The following is a 26,599-nucleotide window of genomic DNA, read 5'->3' on the forward strand; positions in this document are numbered from 1 at the left end:
TTGTCTGATCAAGTTAAGGAGCCAAAACGGCTAGCGACTGATTGGCTCAAGGGAGTGTCATTGTTTCAAAGTGTGTGTATTGAAGTCCCCCCTGGGTGGGGGGGGAGTGTCATTTGTTTCTGTACAGTTTGTAACCAGATATAAGGAAGAAAAATGTGGCATTAAAGGTCAGTCCTGCTTGACTCTGCAAATGTAGTCCGTCTCGTTTCTTGGAAGGGCATTCGATGGGATATACCGGCGGTACCTGCATATCGCAGCTTGCCAAGGAAAAGGACGTCTCCAATGGCTGAGACCCTCTCACCAGTGGGTAGCCGTCATCAGGGGTGCATGTGACAGGGTGATAATCAAGATGCAGTTGGGACAGTTGTCACGGTTGGGGAACAATACGTTTGTAAACAAGGGCCATTATGGCAGGATCATCGGGCCTTATTTTAAAAAAAAGCTGCATTTGTTAAAACAAAATAAAAAAAGTTACAAATTACATTAACAGCTTAAAGTGACAATAAAGGCTCATTTATAAAAAAAAAATGTCATACTTACCTGTTCTATGCAGTGGTTTTTCACTCCTCCTCGTTTCGGGTTCCTTACCGGTGCTCCTGGCTCTTCCTCTTCAGCCAGTGCCCCCATTAGCAAGCTGCTTCCTCTGGAGGCACTGGTGCGTTCTCGCTCCTGAGCCCTGCTCTATATGTCCATAAGATACACACAGCCATGGCTCAGCCCCGCCCTACCCCTGTTGGCTCAGTTACTGTGGTTGATAGTAACAAGAGCCAATGGCTCCCGCTGCTGTCTCAGCCAATGAAGAATGAGAGACTGGGAAGAAGCTCAGCTCTCGTGCACATTGCTGGATCGAAAGACAGCTCGGGTGAGTATAAAGGGGCTGGGGGGGCTGCTGAACACAGAAGATTTTTTTACCTTCATGAATGCATGAAGGTAAAAAAACTTTAGCCGTTAGAACCACTTTAGAGCTTGTATGAGGTTCTATTTTGCTTGGTGTGAGTAAGCTCTGACATAATAAATTGAATGGCTTCCATGCTTCTGATGGATTGTTCCACAGTGCCTGCATGGGATATGAGGGCTTAATTTCAAGTTCTTTATTGGTGTTAAAAATATTATTATATTATTACGCAGCGCTTTACAACATCAGGGAAGACATTATAGTTACAATATAATTTAATACAGGAATGATCAGAGGGCCCTGCTCGTTAGAGCTTACAATCTAGAAATATATATGTAAATACTTGAACCACACCCAGGTCACTTTATGCCAGTAATTATTAGACTTCTTTCACACTGGGGCAGTTTTCAGGTGCTTTAGCGCTGCAAATAGCCTCTGCTATGCGCCTGAAAACCGCCTCCCATTCATTCCAGTGTGACTTTTTACACTCAGGCGGTGTGCTTGCGGGACGTTACCAAACGTCCTGCAAGCAGCATCTTTGGGACAGGTTAGAAGCGATGTATTTAGTGCTTCCAAAATGTCCTGCCCATTGCAATGAATGGGTAGCACTTCCAAAGTGCCTTTAAAAGCGATTTGGAAGTGCCGCAAAACAGGAGTTTTTAACCCTTTTTTGGGGTTAAAACTGTCCCGCTAGTGGCCGAAAAGCACCTCTAAAGTGCTGCTAAAACATCGCTAAAGTGCCGCTAAAACGAGCGTCACTTTAGCGCTAGTGGCGGGCACTGGCAGCGTGAAAGGGGTCCTAGTGTAGGATTTCAACCTTTTTCAGGTACGTCTTATAATATTGAGTCATTTTCTAAACTGAGTTTAAGAAATGCAGTCATTTTGCTGACTTAATGTCAAAAACATCTGCTGTCTTCTTCAGTTCCTATAAAGATCCTGCCATGAAGGTTGTTTTTTCACATATTTCTGTTAAATGTTATCCATGTTCCTGAATTGTGCACCAACATCTTTAAATGCTGATTTAAAGAGATATTAATATTTTAATTTTAATAAAGAAGAAGTATGGCTAAAGCTATTTTTGGCCCTACTTCTCTTATGGATGACAGGAATGCAGTTAGTTCTGACAGCTAAAGTCTGCTGTCGGCTGACGTCACTCAGCCAGTCTGGGCTCCGCATCAACCCCAACCCCAACTTCAACCCCAACGTTACAGTCAGGATCTACCGAGATGCTGCTGATCTACCTGCTGAGCCAGCAGCTGGCTCAGCCTCTCAGCAAGCTGGCTCCCACCCTCTCCATAGCCCTGCACTTCAGTGAGCGCTAGAGGAACAGAGCAGAGCCTAGGCGACTGATAGTCACCACTCTCTGCTCAGAGCGGAGGGGAGAACTGAGTGATCAGTGGTCTTTGATCACTCTCAGTGTAGAGCCGGCAGGGGACAGATGCAGCATCGGATCAATCCACCTAGGTGAGTATGAATGTGTTATTTTTTTCACTAGCCCAATACTTCTCTTTTAAATATATTGATATTCATTTCTTTTATCTATGAGGTTAGGGTTGGGAGGTTTTACATGGGGTGTTATGTTGTGTTTATGCATTCTACAGTGACTATAAAGGCTTTCTATTCTATACAAGCTTGCAAGAGAACAGACATTTTCAACGTGTATTAAGGAGGCATGGTCAACAGTTGTCATCATGTAGGAAGTGGCTGCAAAAAGGCTGAAGAGGAGCAGTACCACTGAGCTGCAACAAAGGGTTTTAAGCACATTGGCTTTGTACCATGTGATCACTAAGACCAAATCAAATGTTGCAGTCAGCTTACTCTCAGCCTGGGGGGGTCATGGCGGCGGCGCTTTGCGGCGGCGGTTAATGATGGGATGTGGGGTTCCAGCACCTTGTACCTCTGGACCCCTTTACATTACACAGCACCCTACGCCTCTGGACCCCTTTACATTACATAGCATCGCACCTCTGGGCTCCTTTACATTACACAGCACCATGCACCTCTGGGCCCCATTACATTACACAGCACCCTGCACCTCTGGGCCCCTTTACATTACACAGCACCCTACATCTCTGGGCCCCTTTACATTACACAGCCCCCTGCACCTCTGGACCCCTTTACATTACACAGCACCCTGCACCTCTGGGCCTCTTTACATTACACAGCACCCTGCACCTCTGGACCCCTTTATATTACACAGCACCCTGCACCTCTGGACCCCTTTACATTACACAGCACCCTGCACCTCTGGACCCCTTTACATTACACAGCACCTTTGGACCCTTTTACATTACACAACACCCTGCACCTCTGGACCCCTTTACATTACACAGCCCCCCACAGTTTGTTACACAGACACTCCCTAACAGTTCTGGACCCCCTGCTTGTTACATAGACCTCCCTACAGTACAGATCCCCTCCCTACACTACAGACCCCCCTACAGTACAGACCGAGTATGCCATGATGCACATGCACACTGTGCGCCTCCCCTGGGGCAGCAGCGGTGCGCTCTGCAAATGCTCTATCCACCGGACACAGCACATCACAATGTACTATCTGTGAAAAAATATATATATAAATTTAATTTGGGTAGGGTGTTGTATGACTGAACAATTGCCAGTTAAAGTAGCACAGTGCTGAATAGCAAAGAAATGTCTTGACCTCAGGAAGGTTTTACCCCCATCATGACCACGTAGTTAAAATGGCCTGTGTGTTACACTCTCCTAACCCCTGCATTATAGACACTTTAGGGAATTTATCAAAGACGGATCAGTCAGAATCTGGAGCAGCTGTGCATTGCAACCAATCAACTTAAAGCGGAGGTCCCACGAAAAAAAAATATATTAAAAGCCAGCAGCTACAAATACAGCAGCTGCTGACTTTTAATACATGGACACTTACCTGTCCAGGGTGCTCGAGAGGTGGGCAGCCAAAGTCGATCTATTGCTCAAGGATCGGTGGCTGCCGCCGCCATCCTCTTCAGCTTGGGTATGCCCCCTTTTAGGCATACTGACCACGTGACCCTGGCAAACCTCAGGTCACTTTCCCTGTTTTCCCCTCAGATCTTTCCCTAGCACGAATACCTGAGACTCTGAGTACAAGTGGAAGGCTGACTGCAGGTCAGCCTGTATTTGTAGGAGGAGTCGGGAGGTATTTAAACCCGCCCTCCTTCCTCCTTCTGGGCGACGGTTTTCTCGTGTCCCATCCATCCATCCCCTTTTTCTTGCTATTTCTTCTGTTTTACTTCTACTTGGGTATGCCCCCTTTTAGGCTTACTGACCACGTGACCCCGGCATACCTCAGGTCACTTTCCCTGTTTTCCCTCAGATCTTTCCCTAGCACGATTACCTGAGACTCTAAGTACAAATTATTTTATCGTGACTACGACATTATGGTAGACACATCGGACACTTTTGTTGCTATTTTGGGATCATTGTCATTTATACAGCGATCAGTGCTATAAAAATGCACTGATAACTGTGTAACGACACTGACAGGGAAGGGGTTAAACACTAGGGGGCACTTAAGGGGTTAAGTGTGTCCTAGGGAGTGGTTCTAACTGTGGGGGGCTGGGCTACAAGTAACACGACATTGATCACTGCTCTCGATCACAGGGAGCAGTAGATCAGTGTCCTGTCACTAGGCAGAACAGAGAAATGCCTTGTTTACAAAGGCATCTCCCCGTTCTGCCTCTCTGTGACCCGATTGCAGGACACTGGCAGACATTGAGTCTGCGGTCCCGCGGGCATGGTCATAGAGCATGTGGCGGGCACGCGCGTGCACCGCCGGCATACCGCGCGTGCCCACAATGCTGCAATTTAAAGAGGACGTACCTGTATGCCCATTTGCCCAGCCGAGCCATTGTGCCAACGTATATCGTCGTGTGCTGGTCGGGATGTGGTTAATATTACATAAAAGTAGTCCTTTAATAATATAGTTTCTGTGTGATCAATTGATTTTATCCATATTACAAATAATGCAAATGTTTCATGTCTAAGGGTGGGGGTTGGGTGTCCTTAATCTGCCGTTTACCATGACAAGTCCTCCAATGGGCATATATTGTAATACCTGTGGTATTTTACCATGCGTTGTCATCATGGAACAATGCAGAGAAATCCCTTCTATTGCTCTCGTCATCCTCTGAATTTTCAAATTCCTTTGTTTTTGCTGCTGTCATCCAAATTCCTGTTAGAGGGTGGTGGTTACAGAAATGCACATGACCACAACTAACGTGCACTGCTTATTCCAAACACATAGAAGTGAGGGGGAACGGGAGAGGTTTGGGAGCTCACAGAGGATGTTACAAGGAGCAGAAAAACACAGCAAGAAACTTGTTCATGAATATAAATTACAGGACCATTAATTAGGAGACATGTATGGATTATTTTTGTAAAATAAGAATGTCATTTGATGTCACTTTAAAACCCAACTCAGTGCCAGATCTGTTTTCCCATCCCCCTCTCTAATCACTTCCAGGCCTATTGACAGATTATGAACAAGAAGGGGGAGTATAGCCTCAGTTGACAGATTAGCGATAATCTGACTGTGACCTGAGCTCACTCAAATTAATGTGCCCATTTCTGATAGTACATTGTGTATAACTTATCACCTTTCTTTATTTAAATAGAAAGTGCAACCTCATCAAAAATGGACAACTTGTGGTTATGTGATTCGTTTTTTAAATCTGCTATTGGTTTGATGTCAATCGAAGTGAGAAAGGCATACTGAAATACAAAAGTGAATGAGTATTCTCTGACAGAGTATTCTTCTTCAGGGAAGACTATGGAGTCCTCTGGAAGTTGTGCCTCAAAACGGCCAATGGAGGGCAAGGGACTAGCCACCAGTATTGTCTGTTGGCTCCCTATAGCTGATCTTTTCCCCATTGCTAACATGCTGTGCTTGGTTCTGTATTGTGTTTCTCTATGGATGTGGCTTTCTTGGTGGAAGAGCAGGGCTTTGCTTCCAGGGCCGTCTTTTCGAATGGGCACGCTGGGAAGTTGCCCGGGGGCCCCACTTGCCTGTGGGCCCACCTACCCAGTGAACCCACCAGCCAACTTGCCAAGCATCATTTTGCCTCGTTGCCGCGGACCCGTGGCAGCCTCCCGCGGGTGCGGGCGCCTTACGCACAGGGATGGACATGTCATGGAGTCAGGACATGGACATACATTATGATCACGCTCGCGGCTCGCTCTGAGCCTCTGACCCGTACCCGCCAGCCAATAGACATCACCGCCGTCGCAGCGTCGCTGCCACCGTGCCGCCCACGACTTTCCTCCCCCTAAGGCGTGACGTCACTCACGAGAGCTGCCTGCTGCAACCAAGAGGAGCCGAGCTAGCGCCGCCGAGGAGGAACATTTCAGACAGCAGCACAGTGTCAGTAGAATCTCAACTTTGCAAGTAAGAAAGCAGTATACTAATTTCATCTGATTGTAGTCTGAAGATTAGTAACTGTGAATGTGTTTTTTTTTTTGTGACCATACATTGCATACTAGTCATCCCAAGTGTGCCGGGTAAAACTGTTTTTGTATAGTGGTCATACATACACTCGTTTATGAGTGAGACAAACCTTGGTTCATCACTTATTAATATATATATTTTTTTTAGTAAATATTTCTCCTGTGAATACCCATCACATGATGTGAATTCATTCAGCACCTCTGTGCACAATATTTTTTACTGTTTCAACAGTGACACTTATTCACTTTATGGTATTTCAGATTTTGGTTTGGTTATGCACCTAATAAACATTTTGAGAGCTACACTTTATACCCTTACATTTGTTCACAATTCAGTCTTATTGTTGTGTTGGCTGCCTATACATTTATTTTTGGTTGGCGCAATATATTATATACATTTTTTTTCATAGTAACTGATGTATTAATGTCCTGCACCCACTGGTCACGGTCACTGATGAATGAATTTACTGGTCACAGTCACAGATGAATGAATTCACTGGTCACGGTCATAGATGAATGAATTTACTGGTCACGTTCACTGATGAATGAATTCACTGGTCACGGTCAAAGATTAATGAATTTACTGGTCACGGTCACTGATGAATTAATTTACTGGTCGCGATCAAAGATGAATGAATTTACTGGTAACGGTCACTGATGAATGAATTTACTGGTCACGGTCAAATATGAATGAATTTACTGGTCACGGTCACTGATGAATAAATGTACTGGTCACGGTCAAAGATGAATGAATTTACTGGTCACGGTCAAAGATGAATGAATTTACTGGTCACGGTCAAAGATGAATGAATTTACTGGTCACGGTCAAAGATGAATGCATTTACTGGTCACGGTCACTGATGAATGAATTTACTGGTCCCGGTCACTGATGAATGAATTTACTGGTCACGGTCAAAGATGAATTAATTTACTGGTCACGGTCAAAGATGAATGCATTTACTGGTCACGGTCACTGATGAATGAATTTACTGGTCACGGTAAAAGATGAATGCATTTACTGGTCACGGTCACTGATGAATGAATTTACTGGTCACGGTCACTGATGAATGAATTTACTGGTTACGGTAAAAGATGAATGAATTTACTGGTCATGGTCACTGATGAATGAATTTACTGGTCACGGTCAAAGATGAATGCATTTACTCGTCACGGTCAAAGATGAATGCATTTACTGGTCACGGTCACTGATGAATGAATTTACTGGTCACGGTCACTGATGTATTAATCTACTGTCACTACTGGTCTCAGTCACTGATGATGAATGAATGTACTGCCACTGCATTTATGGGTGCTGGTAAGGCCACATTTATGGGTTCTGATGTTACTGCATTTATGGGTTCTGATGTTACTGCATTTATGGTTTTTGTTAGCTATTTTTTTTTGTCAAGTGTGACGGTAGTAGAATGATATCCCCGTCAAACATTCCCTTCTTCCCATAAAGAAAATCACCCAATATTCCACGAGGAGGAATATTCCTGGGATCGCCCAATAATCCACACATGAGCCAAGCTTATTGCTGGAACAAGAGACACTTTAATGGCAGCATGCTGCTAGTTATATATACAGTTTACAAGCTAATCCTCAATCAAAGAACAATGAAATCTCCACCCCCTTTTCACACACTGGGGGCTTCCATACAGATCATAGGTAGACACTTTGGCGCCGACCCTGAAGACACATTTCTTTAGATAATGACATCAGTGAAGTTAATTACTAGTTGTAACAGAATACGTTATCTAGACAGCTTGGCCCCGCATATAGAAGAGGTAATTACCACAATAAAGCAATCAGAATAATTAACATGAGCCACTTATCTAATCATTTAGCCTGACGATACAATACACATCTCTTAAGGGTAAACACAGGTCTTCTTCACACAACACACACAGCATTAAACTAGCAGGGAGAATTAAACTGAAGCATATAGGCAAAAAGTCCTTCACAATTGCCCCCCTTTTTCTCCCTGCTCCGGCAACTCGGTTGGACCTTTCCTGGTCCAGTAGGGTTGACGGGTTTTAGTCCGAGGTTAACTCCGTTTGGCATGACAATCCATCGGCATTCCTGTTTTGCTTGCCTGGGCGATAATGAATCGTAAAGTCATAGGGCTGTAAGGCCAAGCTCCAGCGTAGCAAACGGGCGTTGTCCCCTGAAACCCGGTTAAGCCACACCAAGGGGTTGTGATCGGTGGTGAGAGTGAAAGCCCGGACATAAAGGTAAGGTGTGAGCTTTTTGAGTGCCCATACCAAGGCCAAACACTCTTTCAATGGTGGTGTAACTGACCTCCCTTTTCAACTGCTTCCGGCTCAGGTATGCCACCGGGTCGTCAGATCACACGCCGGTCATTTTCCAAGTCTTTGTGCGATCTGCAGAGTCACCAGAAGTCAGTGTGAAAACGGCGGATGGGTCTGTGCGCCGCCGTCTAGGTGTCCCGCTATGGGAGGGGGCAGGTTATGGCTCTGAAGTGACAATCACAGGAGATTCATAAAAAGAAAAATTGATATTTGTTGAAATGCTGTAGCACTGGTGCTCAGAGTCCGGGGGGGGGGTTGGATCAGTGCCCCATAGGGTCAGCCACCCCCTGCTCCCTCCGCAGCCGCCGGTTCTCCTCCTTGAGCTTCTCCAGCTCCATCTCCTGTTCATGGAGCCTGGGGGGGGGTCGGCCTGCTGTGACCTCAGGCGGTTGTTCTCCTCCTCCATGCGGCTTATGCACTTCTCCAGCTCCATGTACTCACGGATCAGCTCCTGCTTGCTCATGTCCTGCAGGCTCTCCACGTGGTACTTCATCATCAGGAACTGGGTGGTGGTGTAAGGGGCCACCGGTGGGCCCTTGGTGAACATCTCGGCCCGCATCTGGGACGCCTGCTGAGACTCCCTCTCCTCCAGTCGCTTCTTCTCCTCCCAGGTCAGCTTGTTATACGGCTTCCAGGACCTCTTCTTCTTCTTGGAGGGTAGCCGGCGGTGCCTCTTTCTGCCCAGCTCCCTCCAGGGCCCCTCCGGCTCATGGCTGTCGCCCACCCGGCTGTCTCTTAATCCCCGGGCGGTTTTTCCGTTACCCATGACCAGCTGACAATGGTGTTCCCTGTTGTCCGTAATAACAGATTGTTGTTCATTGTCCTCATGGCGTGGATAGCGGCTAGATGTCACTGGTCTGTTAGGAGGTTGGTATCTAGCGGCTGGTGGGTGTGAGGGCGCCGTTGGTCGTGGAGGTTGTACCCGAGGTGTGACCTGGTTCATCTTGCGAGTATCCGCATATTCATCCGCCAACTTAGCGGCCTCTGGTAGAGTCATGGGCCTGCGATCTCGCACCCAGTCTTTGACATCCGTCTGGATGTGATTGTAAAATTGCTCCAGGAGCATTAGTTGCAAAATGTCCTCTGCGGTGGTGGCCTGGCTGCTATTAACCCAGTTAGAGGCCGACAGAGATAACTGGCATGCCCATTCCACGTAAGGCCCCGTATACACGAGAGGATCCATCCGCTGAAATTGATCCGCGGACCGGCTCCAGCGGATAGATCCCCTGGTGTGTACAATCCAGCGGATCTGTTTCCGCGGATTTTTATCCCCTGGGATGGATTTCCAGCGGATACAAATTTTAAGACATGCTTTAAAATCTATCCGCTTGAATCCATCCCAACGGATTGACCTGCTGGTCTGTACAGACTCACCGGATCAATCCGTCCGAATGAATCCCCCGCATGCGTCGTAATGATTCGACGCATGCGTGGAATTCCTTATATGACAGCGTTGCGCACGTCGCCGCGTCATCATCGCGGCGACGGCGCGACACGTCATCGCGATGGGATTTCGGCGCGGATTTCGATCCGATGGTGAGTACACTCCATCGGATCAAAATCCGCGGAAATCCTCGAGAGGATTTATCCACGGATACGGTCCGGCGGACCGTATCCGCGGATCAATCCTCTCGTGTGTACCCGGCATAAGAGTCTTTCGTGGTTTTGCGTGAGTCCCTGAACTTCTGTCGGTAGGACTCTGGGGTTACTGCATAACGAGCCAGGAGCACTTCTTTGACCCTGGCGTAGCTATGGATCTCCTGATCTGGCACGGTCCGGAAAGCATCAGAAGCTTTGCCTGACAGTTTGCCTGACAATATTGAAACCCACTCTCTTCTAGCTATTCGGTGCAGGTTACATTGTCGCTCAAAATCTGCCAGGTAGTTATCAATTTCACAGTCTTTTTCATCAAAAGCTTTAAAAGCGCTAAACAGAATCTTCCTTGTGTCTGCTGTGCTGCACTCACTGTTTGGAGAATGTGCGGCTACTTGTTGGACTGCTGCCAGTTTTAACTGTAGCTCTGCGTCTCTTATTTGTTTAGCCTCCTGTAGCTCTGTGTCTCTTATTTGTTTAGCCTCCTCCGCTAACAGGTCCATCACTTTCAGCACCACATCCGCCGTTGGGTTCGGACCGAACCATGCTAGCTTCTCTCTCATTACTTTGTTGGCTGGTGATTCCTCTTCCTGAATCACTGGTGTCTCCATCTCTTGTACTGCTGGCGTTGCTGCAACCAAGTTCTCCTGGTCTAGCTCCATTAATTCTGCTATGATGACCCGCTTGGTTTTGTTGCTAGCAATCCTTCCACGAACTTCCAGTAGTTCTTCCAGTGTCTGCTTGGAATCCGGGTGTAAAGGAGAGTAGAAGGGAAAATCCTGCTGCTTCCAACCAGTTGTGACGGTAGTAGAATGATATCCCCGTCAAACATTCCCTTCTTCCCATAAAGAAAATCACCCAATATTCCATGAAGAGGAAGAATATTCCTGGGATCGCCCAATAATCCACACATGAGCCAAGCTTACTGCTGGAACAAGAGACACTTTAATGGCAGCATGCTGCTAGTTATATATACAGTTTACAAGCTAATCCTCAATCAAAGAACAATGAAATCTCCACCACCTTTTCACACACTGGGGGCTTCCATACAGATCATAGGTAGACACTTCAGCGCCGACCCTGAAGACACATTTCTTTAGATAATGACATCAGTGAAGTTAATTACTAGTTGTAACAGAATACGTTATCTAGACAGCTTGGCCCCGCATATAGAAGAGGTAATTACCACAATGAAGCAATCAGAATAATTAACATGAGCCACTTATCTAATCATTTAGCCTGACGATACAATACACATCTCTTAAGGGTAAACACAGGTCTTCTTCACACAACACACACAGCATTAAACTAGCAGGGAGAATTAAACTGAAGCATATAGGCAAAAAGTCCTTCACATCAAGGTTATCTGAAAGATGGGTTTCAAAAGTTTTGACAGGGGCGCAGTTTTAGTGCTTGCCATAGGCGCCATTTTCACTAGATACGCCTCTGTGTCACTGTGAAGAATGGAGCCGATGCTTTCTGTGTAGTTCCAGCTCTTCATAGGCGGAGTGATATCAAATGCACTCCGCCTGTGACAGATACAGGAAGCATCGGCCCTGCTCTCTACTGCAGCCGCATGCTTCCTGTCACACTTCCACGTCTCAGAGGAGCCAGGCAGCAGTACACACGCCACTCCAGCATTAATACCCACCAGTACCAGCAGTACCCACACCAGCATTACCCACCAGCACCAGAGTGTGTACATTTATATATATATATATTTATTTATATATATATATATTTTTTTTTTAGTTGTATGATTAAGTGGTGAAAGTTATTAGTGCCCCCCAAGTTTTGACTGTAATATCTTATGTGTCCCCCTTATATAGCAATCTTAGAGTTGCCACTAGTTCGAGGAAGTGTAAAAAAGGTGAAGAAAAATAAACTTTATTACGTGTTGGTGAAAATAACCTTTAGAGCAGAAATTAAACGTAATGTTTTAAGTGGAGCACAGAAGAGGAAAAAGGCTGCAGAGGAGAAAGAGAAAATGTGCAAACTTCCAAAACTAACATCTTGGCTCAATCCAGGTGCAACATCAGCCAGTAGTTCTGCTCCTCCAGATGTAGCATCCACATCTTCATGCACTCCAATTCCAGCAGAAATACCAATGGTATCATTACCTGATCCTGCTGCTGGGGAAAATCCACAAGAGGAAATGCCCACATCTGTATCAGTAAGGGAGTTTGCAATCCAAGACACAGATCCAGGGCTATGGGATATTAGCAATACTAGCACAGTGGATTACTGGATTCGTAGTGGGCCGACAGCATGCCAGAATCATGACTGCAACCTTTTAAACTTAGGCAGAGTGTATAAGGGAACTGGAAGAGAAAATACACAGACAAGGGGCCAGATTCAGAAAGAACAGCGGATCTTTCTGCTGGCGTAACGTATCTCATTTACGTTACGCCGGTACAAGTTTATTCACAAAGCACTTGCCTGTAAAGTTGAGCCGGCGTAGCGTAAATCCCCCAGCGGAATTAAAATTCCGCGGGTAGGGGGCGTGTAAAACTTAAATCAAGCGCGTCCCCGTGCCGAACGAACTGCGCATGCTCCGGCCGCGACTGAATCCCAGTGCGCATGCTCCAAATCACGTTGCTATTTGTCAATGAAAGCGACGTGAGCTCAATTGTGAATCGACTTACGCAAACGACGTAAAAATTTAAAACTTGGCGCGGGAACGACGGCCATACTTAACATTAGCTACGCCTCATATAGTAGGGGTAACTATACGCCGAAAAAAAGCCGAACGTAAACTACGTAAAAAAATGCACGGCGGAACGTACGTTTCTGAATCGCCGTATCTACCTAATTTGCATATTCCTTGCGGAATATATACGGAAGCACCACCTAGCGGCCGGCCTGAAATTGCCGCCTAAGATCCGACGGTGTAAGTCACTTACACCTGGCAGATCTTAGGCATATCTATGCGTAACTGATTCTATGAATCAGGCGCATAGATACGACCGGCCGGACTCAGAGATACGACGGCGTATCTGGAGATACGCCGGCGTATCTCCTCTCTGAATCTAGCCCAAGGTGTTTGTCAAAGAATGTGTTTAAACGTGAATTGCGGAATGGCGAGTGTGTAAAGCGTGAATGGCTACTCTATTCGCCATCCCAAGGTCGATTGTACTGCTTTGCATGTCACCTATTTTCCAAGACAGAATCTCCCTTTGCTACATCAGGATTCAATGACTGGAAACACAGCAATGTTATTGGTGAACATGAAAACAGAGAAGAACATTGCAAGTGCATGACGGCATATTTGATTCGCCATAAAGAAACTGGAAATGTCGATACACTATTACTTCAACAACTTCGCTCAGAGCAGGAGTATTGGCATAAAGTGACACGAGTGGTTTCTGTAATTCGCTTTCTTGCCTCCAGAGGTCTGCCATTTTGTGGAGAAAACCAAATAATTGGGTCTGCTAAAAATGGAAACTATTTGGGTATTCTTGAGCTGTTAAGTGAATTTTACCCTTTTCTGGAAGAACATCTCAAATTGTATGAGAATCCAGGAAAGGGGAACCCATCATATTTATCAGCAAACATTTGTGAGGAATTCATTGAAATAATGGGACAACATGTTCTTTCTGCTATTCTTGAAGAAATAAAAGAATCAAAATATTATTCAATAAGTGTGGATTCCACTCCAGACATCTCACACACCGATCAACTGACATTTACTGTCCGGTACATTCAAGGATGTGAGCCCGTGGAACATTTTCTTAAGTTCATCCCCATCTTTTCTCATGGAGCAAATAATCTAGCCGACACTGTTGTGGGATTCCTTAATGAGAACAAAATTCCACTATCCAACTGCCGTGGTCAGTTATATGACAATGCCTCAAATATGTCTGGACGCTATACTGGATTGCAAGCACGGATTCTTCAGTTGAATGAGTTCACCATGTACAGTACAGACCAAAAGTTTGGACACACCTTCTCATTCAAAGAGTTTTCTTTATTTTCATGACTCTGAAAATTGTAGATTCACACTGAAGGCATCAAAACTATGAATTAACACATGTGGAATTAAACATAACAAAAAAGTGTGAAACAACTGAAAATATATTTCATATTCTAGGTTCTTCAAAGTAGCCACCTTTTGCAGCAGACACATCTCTAGAACTGTTAAGAGGAGACTGCGTGAATCAGGCCTTCATGGTAGAATATCTGCTAGGAAACCACTGCTAAAGAAAGGCAACAAGCAGAAGAGACTTGTTTGGGCTAAAGAACACAAGGAATGGACATTAGACCAGTGGAAATCTGTGCTTTGGTCTGATGAGTCCAAACTTGAGATCTTTGGTTCCAACCCCCGTGTCTTTGTGCGACGCAGAAAAGGTGAACGGATGGACTCTACATGCCTGGTTCCCACCGTGAAGCATGGAGGAGGAGGTGTGATGGTGTGGGGGTGCTTTGCTGGTGACACTGTTGAAGATTTATTCAAAATTGAAGGCATATTGAACCAGCATGGCTACCACAGCATCTTGCAGCGGCATGCTATTCCATCAGGTTTGCGTTTAGTTGGACCATCATTTATTTTTCAACAGGACAATGACCCCAAACACACCTCCAGGCTGTTTAAGGGCTATTTGACCAAGAAGGAGAGTGATGGGGTGCTACGCCAGGTGACTACCTCTTGAAGCTCATGAAGAGAATGCCAAGAGTGTGCAAAGCAGTAATCAAAGCAAAAGGTGGCTACTTTGAAGAACCTAGAATATGAAATATATTTTCAGTTGTTTCACACTTTTTTGTTATGTATAATTTCCACATGTGTTAATTCATGGTTTTGATGCCTTCAGTGTGAATCTACAATTTTCATAGTCACGAAGATAAAGAAAACTCTTTGAATGAGAAGGTGTGTCCAAACTTTTGGTCTGTACTGTATGTCCCCTGCGCTGGACACAGCCTGAACCTGGTTTGTGTTGTCTACAGTGTGTAATATTCTTCGACTTTGTTCAGCGTCTTTATTCATTCTTCTCAGCTTCCACACATCGATGGAATGTTCTTGCAACATCTCTTGGAAAAAACATTGTGGTTAAGCGTCTGTCTGACACAAGATGGTCGGCACATTTTGATGCTGTTCATGCTTTACATGAGGGTTTTGAGAAAATAAAAAATGCACTAGATTCTGAACAGGAAGTAAACACAAGGCGAGAGGCAAAAGGATTGAGTGACAAAATGGAAAACCTGGAAACGATCTTTCTCACAATTCTTTGGAATGACATTCTTGAAAGAGTCAACAAAACAAGCAAGGTCCTGCAATCAGAGGATATGAACATACTTGTTGCCATGAACCTTCTTGAGTCTCTAAAAACGTATCTTCAGGATACTAGAGACAGATTTAGTGCATATGAATTGAAAGCCAGGAGTAGGTGTCTAGATTCAGAATATAAGGAAAAACGGGAAGGAAAGCGAAGTGTACGCCTCACTAGATATGACAGATCAGAAGAAGAGGTACTTCTCAGTAAAAGTGAAAAGTTTAAGGTGGAAACATTCCTTCCTGTTCTGGACTCTCTAATTCCTGCACTGACAAAACGTACAGAAGCTTATTCATCGATTGGAAATATGTTTTCATTCTTTTGTGAATTAAAAACAATTAGTTCTGATGACCTAAAAAAAAGTGTGAATACCTGGCTAATGTTTATCACAAAGATCTTGATTATGGTGACCAACTAAATGAATATGAGCATCTCCAAGCACTACATGATTATTGATCAAAATTGTGAGACTCTTCCTGCATTGTACAAAAAAAAAATTTCAGACAACTTGAAATCTGTTTTTCCGAATGTGGAAATTGCACTCAGGCCGCGTACACACGGTCGGTCCGAAGGACCGTTCTCATCGGTTAACCGATGAAGCGGTCTGATGTGCCTACACACCATGAGTTAAAAAAACGATCGAGTCCAACGCGGTGACGTAAAACACAACGACGTGCTGAGAAAAATTAAGTTCAATGCTTCCAAGCATGCGTCGACTTGATTCTGAGCATGCACAGGTTTTTAACCAATGCTTTTGCATACTAACCATTGGTTTTGACCTATCGGTTAGGCGTTCATCGGTTCAATTTTAAAGCAAGTTCTAAAATTTTTGACCGAAGGATAACTGACCGATGGGGCCCACACACCATCGGTTTGGACCGATGAAACGGTCCTTCAGTCCGTTTCCATCGGTTTTGACCGACCGTGTGTACGCGGCCTCAGAGTTTTCATGTGCATGATGGTGACCAACTGTGCAGGAGAGCGTTCGTTCTCAAGATTGAAACTGATCAAAAATTAGCTTCGCAGCACAATGGGGTAGCAGCGTTTGAACTGGCTTTCACTAATGTGCATTGAAAATGACATCCTAAAAACCATTGACTTCAAGCCAGTTATAAATAAATTCTGTACAAAAAAGTGTCGCAAATTTAATAAATGATTAGTGTTTTTGTACTGTCCCATTTCAATCAGTAATGTCTTGTTTTTCAATTTCTTGCTTTTCAAGCTCATGTTATATTGTTCAAACGTTGTGTTAATGTTTAAACACTGATTTTGTTGAAAGTACCAATAAATATCGCCTTATTGATAATTTGCATTTTTATTCTCATGCGTGATTGTTTAGACAGGGCCCTAGTGCACTGTATTGCCCGGGGGCCTATAATGCTCTTAAGATGGCACTGTTTGTTTCCTGTCACAGCCAATGCCCCTGATAATTGGTGATCTGATGGATGGTGGAGTAATACTGAAGAAACGGCTGGAAGGGTGGAGGAGCACAGATGACTGAATGAGTGAAGCAGAAGCAAGGGGATCCCTGCACTGCAGGATCTCAGATACAGCTTTCTCTCCAACAGGTACCCTGGAACATGGCACAGGAGAGACCTCATCAAATTTCACATCCAAGTCTTGTGAGACCAGCAGTCATTGGCACAGTGCCCTAAATGATCTCATGCTGCAGTTACAAGGCTACAGAACAGAAGTGCCTAGGCACAGTCACATGTCAGAAAATACACTGCTACTGCTTCAAGATTAGAAGACTGAGTGAGCTTCTTTAAAGTTTCCTGAAACCCATAAACTAGAGGAGACCAATGGGCAGCAGAAAAAGATGCATGCCCAGGGCCGCCATCGGGGGGGTAAAGGCAGTACACCTGTAAGGGGCCCGGATGGCAACCCCCTTTTTTTTAATTTATTTTTTGTAAAAAAAAAAAAAAAAAATGTAATATATTTTTATTTTTATTTTTATTAAAGGGCCAAAAAAATTTTTTTTTAGGGGTCCGGAGGTCCCCAGGGCCCCGGATGACAACCCTTTTATTTTATATATATATATATATATATATATATATATATATATATATATATATATATATATATATAATTATTATTATTATTATTAAAGGGCCCAGAGGTCCCCAGGGACCTGTGGCAAACCCCCTTTTTTTATTTTTGTCTATATATTTTTTTTATTTATTTTTTTATTTAAGGGCCCAGAGGTCCCCAGGGCCCTGGGTGGCACCCCCCCCTCCGTTTTTTTTTTATTATAAATGTTTATTTATTTATTTTTTATATATATATATATATATATATATATATATTTTTTTTTTTTTATTAAAGGGCCCAGAGGTCCCGGATGGCAACCCCCCTTTTTTAAAAAATATATTTATATATATATTTTTTTTTTCTTCTCAATTCGCGGCAGCTGTGCCCCATAATTCTTGATGGCGGCCCTGTGCATGCCTGCTTCTTGATCCTGGCTGATGTGTTATGGTATGCAGCCTTTTATCAATACAAGGAAGTGGCTTGTGAAGATTCTACTATTTTCAATCTATTATTAATTTCTCCTTTCCTCAGAGCAAAAGGCAGCTGACTATGGACTTGTTCTTTTATCACATTACATGTTGGGAATGGTATACAAAATACAGAAAACACTCTCCCCAATGGGTGCCATCTAAAGGCTGATACAGTAAGGTCTCTTGCACATGATACTCCTGTTTGAGCATCTACTTTTTCCAGACTTTTTCTTTTTGTATATATTTGTTTGTATTTACGCACATTTTTTGAGCAAATGCGCAAAAACGTATTCTCGCGTTCTCCTTCTGCGCAATATATAATTAAGAAAGAGAAACCGCCGCTCCAGGTGAGTGCAATGAGCAATCAATGTCCTCCTCAGAGACTGTGGGTGCTGGCAATGCACAAGGCAGAAATCAATGGAAAAAATTAATGGACAGCCGCACACCAAAATATATTGATTGCTGCAATATATAATTAGGCATTTGCGTGAATTTTTTGACATTTGCGTGCATATCACTGTAAATTACTGACCAAAAATACTTTTTTTTTTTTTACTGAAGAATGCACAGAGCTTGTTTACGCGCATGTGTGCATAGGTACATTACAATTAATGGCATGTATTTTAGCTCAGTAAAAAAAAAAAAAAAAGTTGTATTGAGCTTTTTCAAGCTGCAGTGTGCAAGAGGCCTAAGAGAGCCAATGTCATAACTGATTATGTGCTGCCACCTTGTGATCATTTTACAGTCTGTTTTTTACACCTTATTTTATTTTCATGTATTGTTTCTCTAGATCAGGGGTCTCCAAACATTCTAAACAAAGGGCCGGTTTATTGTCCTTCAGACTCTTGGAGGGCCGGACTTTGGCCAGCGGGGGTGGACATTTTTCTTAGCATCAGTGGGACTTAGGGTTGCCACCTTTTCTTCAAGCCAAACCCGAACATTTTAGCGGCAGCTTTTTTATTGGGGGGGGGGGGGGGGGGTTACGCTTGTAAAAGACCTGGGACACTATTGGTGGCCTGAACAGAGTAGTAATGTGATTCATAGTTAGTCACAGCAAATGGTGTGTGGCTGAATTGTGAGTGTTCTGCACAGAATGCAGGGGTCAGATACGTCCTGGGGAGAGGGCTAGTGCTAGCAGGGGGGTGGGGAGAGATAGATATGTGCTGGGGGCAGTGGCGGCCAGTGCACAAATATTTTTTTTGGGGGGGGGCGCAAACAAACTGATTCTGTAAAAAAACATCAATTGCAGCCACTGTGCCCATCAAATGCAGCCACTGTGCCCATCATATACAGCCAATGTGCCCATGAAATGGAGCCACTGTGCCCATAAAATGCAGCCTCTGTGCCCATCATATGCAGCCACTGTTCCCACCATCATATGAAGCCACTGTGCCCATCATATGCAGCCACTGTGCCCATCATATGCAGCCAATGTGCCCACCATCATATGAAGCCTCTGTGCCCATCATATGCAGCCACTGTGCCCCATCATATACAGCCACTGTACCCATCATATACAGCCACTGTACCCATCATATACAGCCACTGTGCCCATCATATACAGCCACTGTGCCCAGTGTCATCTTAAGAGCATTATAGGCCCCCGGGCAATACAGTGCACTGGGCCGATGTCTACACAATCACGCACAAAAATTGACTGACAAAAATCCTAAAATTTACTGGCAGAACCACATTTTTTACTGCCACTGCAAAAAAAGTATCTAAAATTTCAGTTTTCAGTGCCGAACAATGCAAATGTCAGTATTTAAACTATAAACATATAGCTAGCGCTATTAGCAATGTGTTTTAAGTTAAACAAAGGTAAAAAAAAATGACTTCATTGACATGAAGGTCAGGTTACTATAACCCAGCCAGCACAGAGTTTCCTCTTACATCAGAGTCTGCAGGATTCCCCCTTACCATGAAAGGGAACTCTTATGTAAAGGGGAACGCTGCAGATCATGATCTAAGGGGGGAACTCTGATGTGGAGGGGGGCTCTGGTGACCAGAGACCACCTTATATCAGAGTCCACTGCTTTCTCTTTCCCACTTACATCAGGGTCCGCAGACTGAGTTCCCCCTTGCATTGTAAGGGGGAATCCTGCAGACTCTGATGTAAAAGGGAACTCTGATGTGGGGGGCACTCTGGTGACCAGAGACCACCTTCCGTAGAGTAAATACACTAAGGTAAGGGGGGTCACTAATATAGGAGGGGGAACCTTTATATCAGTGCCCCCTTACATTTTTGCATTCACTCCCCCCTTACATCAGCCACCCCCCGCACTCGTGGAGGACCGAATCTTCTCTGTGATTTCCGCAAACTGGGCATGGGCAGTTCTAACCCGTCACTCTCCACAATTTTTTGCTGGGCAGCCGGTGGGGCCCCCCAGGCAAGCGGGGCCCCCGGGCAACTGCCCAGCGTGCCCAATGGAAAAGATGGCCCTGACTGTGCCCATCATATACAGCCACTGTACCCATCATATGCAGCCACTGTGCCCCATCATATACAGCCACTGTACCCATCATATACAGCCACTGTGCCCATCATATAAAGCCACTGTGCCCATCATATACAGCCACTGTACCCATCATATACAGCCACTGTGCCCATCATATACAGCCACTGTGCCCATCATATAAAGCCACTGTGCCCATCATATACAGCCACTGTACCCATCATATACAGCCACTGTGCCCATCATATACAGCCACTGTGCCCATCATACACAGCCACTGTGCCCATCATATACATCCACTGTGCCCATCATATACAACCACTGTGCGCCATCATATGCAGCCACTGTGCCCCATCATATACAGCCACTGTGCCCATCATATACAGCCACTGTGCCCATCATATACAGCCACTGTGCCCCATCATATACAGCCACTGTACCCATCATATACAGCCACTGTACCCATCATATGCAGCCACTGTGCCCATCATATGCAGCCACTGTGCCCATCATATGCAGCCACTGTGCCCATCATATGCAGCCACTGTGCCCCATCATATGCAGCCACTGTGCCCATCATATGCAGCCACTGTGCCCCATCATATACTGTACAGCCACTGTACCCATCATATCTAGCCTCTGTGCCCATAATATACAGCCTCTGTGCCCATATGTGCTGGGGTGCTTCAGGGGTCAGATATGTGTTGGGGGGCACTTTGTGAGAGAAGAGGGCCAGTGCAAGGGGGTTTGGTAGGGGTAGCATATGTGCTGGAGGGGTGTTTTGGGAAGGAAGAGAGGGGTTGTCAGATTTCAAATCTAATCCACACTTCTAGCATTGCCCCCTCCCTGCCAAAGTCCAGGGTAGTAGAAGAGAGATGAAAAAGTTCAATGTCCACACTTTACACTTCTTTTTCTAAGATTTATTTGCAGAACTTAGTAAGAAAAGAAGTGGTTGAAGGGGTGGAAGGGTAAACAGGTAGACGTTCAGGTGCACAATCTCAATTGGGAAACACTCCTGCTTCCAGCGAACAGTTCTCGTCGCCACTCTAGCCAGAGTGGGTATTGCTCACCCGGATAGGTCTCTCTCACTGGCCTAGCAGCCGGAATGGTGCACGGAATAAAGTACAGTCTCTGCCACAGACCTTCCTTTATGAGGAGACACTTTTGGTCCCGAATCCCCTAACACAGGACTCAGATCTCTCCAGATTCACTTCTATAGAACTCAGATCTGACAGGCGATCACTATCAAGCCTCTCAGTGTATGGTGCATCCTTCGATGAAGTCCCCAGGTCTTCTCCCAAGATACCAGCCTCTTGCATGGTCCTCTCCAGGATAGGTCCTCCCATGGCTTCCTTACTTAAGTGGCTTCCTCCTGCAGGACAGACAGCACAGGATCACCTTGAAAACATAGACCCAATCTGACTACTGGGCCCACTTAGACAGATCACAACCCCGGACCAATGTGGTCCCGGAGCCAGGATTTCAGGAGCACGCAACCCCGGCCAGGCGGGCCACAAGGTGGTGGGACAACAGACCAATGACCCCGGTCCAGTGGCGTCTGTTCCTTAAGTACCCCTCCCCCGCATGCACAGCGGGACGATCAACCCCACTGATTGGCTGCAGAGGGGGACACTCAATACACCCCGACTTTGCTGCTGCCACCCTTTGGCCTGGAGTGGTAATTACACCCCCAGGCGAACATTGGTGGTTACTCCCAACACTTGGTTATAATTATACATGTCTGAGTCAACTAACACTCAGACCCCCCTCCAAATTCAAAGCAGCGCCTGCCCAACAGTAGCAGACCGCTACATGTAAAATCAGATGAATACCTGCTTTTGATTCAAGCACTTTTATCACTGTTTTACATATTATCGCATATTATTGTATTTTTTTTATTAGGGATAGTCATTTATGCATATTTGGTTTTGGCAGGTTAGCTTCTTGAATTTGTGCACTTTAACACTGTTTGAACATAGTATTGCATATTATCATATATTACTGCAATTTTTTTTTTTTTATTAGGGATAGGCATTCATGCATATTTGTCTATTTTTACTGCTTGGCTTCTTGAATTAGTGTACTTCATCACTGTTTCACATAGTATCGCATATTGCTGCAATTTTTTTTTTTTATTGTTTTTAAGAATGTTCTTTTCATATTATAAATGTTCTTTTGAGAGCTTTTTTTTTTTTTCAGCCACTTTGGCATAGATTTTTCTGACAATTCACCTCTTTTCACTTATTAGTGAATAGACCCGATAAGATAAAAATTAGACATGTGCACAGAAAATGTTTTCGTTTTTTTTTTGTTCTGTTTCGTATCGTTCCGTAGGTTCGTTTTCCGTAAGACGCCCGTTTTCCTGTTCGTTCCCGTTCGTTTTTCGTACGACGAGATTTTTTCGTATTCCGATCGTTTCGTATTTTTGTTACCGTTTTATTTTCGTACATGCGGGATGGTTCGTTATTCTGTTTAATTCATGTTCGTTACTTGTTAGACAATAATTTTCGTGAATTTTCGTCAATGATTTGCATTCTGTGTTTTGGATTCCTTTTTCTGTTCGTGTTTTCGGTCGTGTGTTCGTGTGACATCTATGACAATTTGTTGTGGATGTCATGTGGGCATGCGACTGAAGATACGAACAGAAAAGGGATTTTCGTCATTTTGTACTTTCGTAAATATATTGTGGGATTCGCGGCACTTTCAACACGTGGCTCATCCATATTAACGATTGTTAAGCCCCATACACTTGGTCAGACTTTTTTAACAACAAACATAAAAACGATCGTTTTCCGTTCGTTCTCAGAAAATTTGTTCGTTTTTAAACTCCATCAGAAAACCATTTTTGGGTTCAAAAGTCTGGCCAACTGATCTCCCTTCAGATGAAAATCCACAGAAAAGTTTATTTGGCTTTACTGTACTACTCAGCACAAAAGAGAAGCTGCTTCACTAACTACACTCACTGCCCATTCAAAAAAACGAAAATGACATCTGTGGCAAGGGATTTGCATTCTGTGTTTTGGGTCCTTTTTCTTTTGGTGTTTTCGGTCGTGTGTTCGTGTGACATCTGTGGCAAAAGATTTGCGTTCTGTTGAATCCAAAATACGAACAGAAAAAAGGAATTCAAAATACAGGGTGCGGGTCTTTTGTTGTGGATGTCGTGTGAGCATGTGACTGAGGGTGCGAACAGAGAAGGGATTCAAACAAGATACAGAATGCAAATCTTTTGTTGTGGATGTCGTGTGAACATACGGCTGAGGATACGAACAGAGAGGGGATTCAAACAGGATACAGAATGCAAATCTTTTGTTATAGATGTAATTTTCGTTCTTTTGCCGTTTTCGTTTTGTCGTATTTTCGTCAGATCGTTCGTTCGTATTTGCGGTTGTTCGTTATGCGGCTCATTCGTAATCCCGTCGTTTTCGTATTTTGGTGCCTTAATTTTTTCGTATGTACACATTATACTGTATGTAACATTCGTACGAATGGGAATGCACATATCTAATAAAAATGGACACCTGGACCAACAACAAGAAAAACTAGTGCCAAACATATTAATTAAATAAGATTGCTGCCACCTAAGTACCGGTGAATCACCTATTGCATTAGGATGCGCACCCCAAAGATCAAACACATGTGTGTGTGTGTGTGTGTGTGTGTGTAAGATATATATATATATATATATATATATATATATATATATATATATATAGAAAATGACATATACAGTGATGAAAATAAGTATTTGAACACCCTGCTATTTTGCAAGTTCTCTCACTTGGAAATAATGGAGGGGTCTGAAATTGTTATCGTAGGGGCATGTCCACTGTGAGAGACATAATAAAAAAAAAAAATCCAGAAATCACAATGTATGATTTTTTTAAACTATTTATTTGTATGATACAGCTTCAAATAAGTATTTGAACACCTGAGAAAAACAATGTTAATATTTGGTACATTAGCCTTTGTTTGCAATTACAGAGGTCAAACGTTTCTTGTAGTTTTTCACCAGGTTTGCACACACTGGAGGAGGGATTTTGGCCCACTCCTCCACACAGATATTCTCTAGATCAGTCAGGTTTCTGGGCTGTCGCTGAGAAACACAGAGTTTGAGCTCCTTCCAAAGATTCTCTATTGGGTTTAGGTCTGGAGACTGGCTAGGCCACGCCAGAACCTTGATATGCTTCTTACAGAGCCACTCCTTGGTTATCCTGGCTGTGTGCTTCGGGTCATTGTCATGTTGGAAGACCCAGCCTCGACCCATCTTCAAAGCTCTAACTGAGGGAAGGAGGTTGTTGCCCAAAATCTCACAATACATGGCCCCGGTCATCCTCTACTTAATACAGTGCAGTCGCCATGTCCCATGTGCAGAAAAACACCCCCAAAGCATGATGCTACCACCCCCATGCTTCACAGTAGGGGTGGTGTTCTTGGGATGGTACTCATCATTCTTCTTCCTCCAAACACGGTTAGTGGAATTATGACCAAAAAGTTCTATTTTGGTCTCATCTGACCACAAGACTTTCTCCCATGACTCCTCTGGATCATCCAAATGGTCATTGGCAAACTTAAGACGGGCCTTGACATGTGCTGGTTTAAGCAGGGGAACCTTCCGTGCCATGCATGATTTCAAACCATGACGTCTTAGTGTATTACCAACAGTAACCTTGGAAACGGTGGTCCCAGCTCTTTTCAGGTCATTGACCAGCTCCTCCCGTGTAGTCCTGGGCTGATTTCTCACCTTTCTTAGGATCATTGAGACCCCACGAGGTGAGATTTTGCATGGAGCCCCAGTCCAAGGGAGATTGACAGTCATGTTTAGCTTCTTCCATTTTCTAATGATTGCTCCAACAGTGGACCTTTTTTCACCAAGCTGCTTGGCAATTTCCCCGTAGCCCTTTCCAGCCTTGTGGAGGTGTACAATTTTGTCTCTAGTGTCTTTGGACAGCTCTTTGGTCTTGGCCATGTTAGTAGTTGGATTCTTACTGATTGTATGGGGTGGACAGGTGTCTTTATGCAGCTAATGACCTCAAACAGGTGCATCTAATTTAGGATAATAAATGGAGTGGAGGTGGACATTTTAAAGGCAGACTAACAGGTCTTTGAGGGTCAGAATTCTAGCTGATAGACAGGTGTTCAAATACTTATTTGCAGCTGTATCATACAAATAAATAGTTAAAAAATCATAAATTGTGATTTCTGGAAAAAAAATGTTTGATTATGTCTCTCACAGTGGACATGCACCTACGATGACAATTTCAGACCCCTCCATGATTTCCAAGTGGGAGAACTTGCAAAATAGCAGGGTGTTCAAATACTTATTTTCCTCACTGTACATATACATACACATAGAGACACACACACTTATGGTAGAGCCGGTACAGTGAAAGAAAAGTACGGTAGCACTTCATGAATGGCAGAACTGGTCAGAGGGAGATAATTCCCATCTCCCTGCCTGCCTTATTAGATAATGCTAATGCAATTGGGGTGGTTATTATTTAGGTACTTATATAGCGCCGTCAATTTACGCAGCGCTTTACATATACAATGTACATTCACATCAGTCCCTACCCTCAAGGAGCTTACAATCTAAGGTCCCTAACTCACATTCATATACTAGGGCCAATTTGAGGCAGAAGCCAATTAACCTACCAGCATTTCTTTGGAGTGTGGGAGGAAACCGGAGTACCCAGGGGAAACCCACGCAGGCACAGGGAGAACATGCAAACTCCAGGCAGGTAGGATTCAAACCCTTTTTACTGCTAGGTAAGAGTGCTACTCACTACACCACTGTGCTGGCCACATGTCTATGATCACCAGTTAATTGGCAAGAAAAAAGAAGCAAGCAGCGCAAATCTATAATCCCACAATCTGGTGTTAGTGAACCCACTGCTATTAACCTAATCTCTTACTGTGCACATGTGAAATGCATTCAATCCAACAATCATGTATAATGATAAACTCTGTGTCATTGCATAAAATAATTAATTTATCATACAAAAATGATTTGTTTCTATGAAACAAACCAAATGCAAATGCTTTTACAAAAAAAAGTGCAAAAGAAAAAAGTGTGTGCTCACACAGTGAACTAAAAGTGCTTAGTGCAAGAAAATATTAT

General features: G+C 44.2%; 1 protein-coding gene across 1 annotated transcript; it reads left to right on the forward strand.

Annotated features, from left to right (window-relative positions):
• The first annotated feature begins 708 nt into the window (after positions 1–708).
• On the forward strand, positions 709–15,942 carry LOC120935756. The gene is made up of 5 exons (XM_040347816.1): positions 709–862; positions 2,054–2,206; positions 12,087–12,509; positions 13,383–14,177; positions 15,248–15,942. Exons 1-5 carry the CDS (start codon positions 709–711, stop codon positions 15,940–15,942), a joined length of 2,220 nt encoding a protein of 739 aa, XP_040203750.1.
• The last annotated feature ends 10,657 nt before the right edge of the window (positions 15,943–26,599 follow it).

This window comes from Rana temporaria, chromosome 4 (assembly GCF_905171775.1).
Source record: "Rana temporaria chromosome 4, aRanTem1.1, whole genome shotgun sequence".
Taxonomy (NCBI): domain Eukaryota; kingdom Metazoa; phylum Chordata; class Amphibia; order Anura; family Ranidae; genus Rana; species Rana temporaria.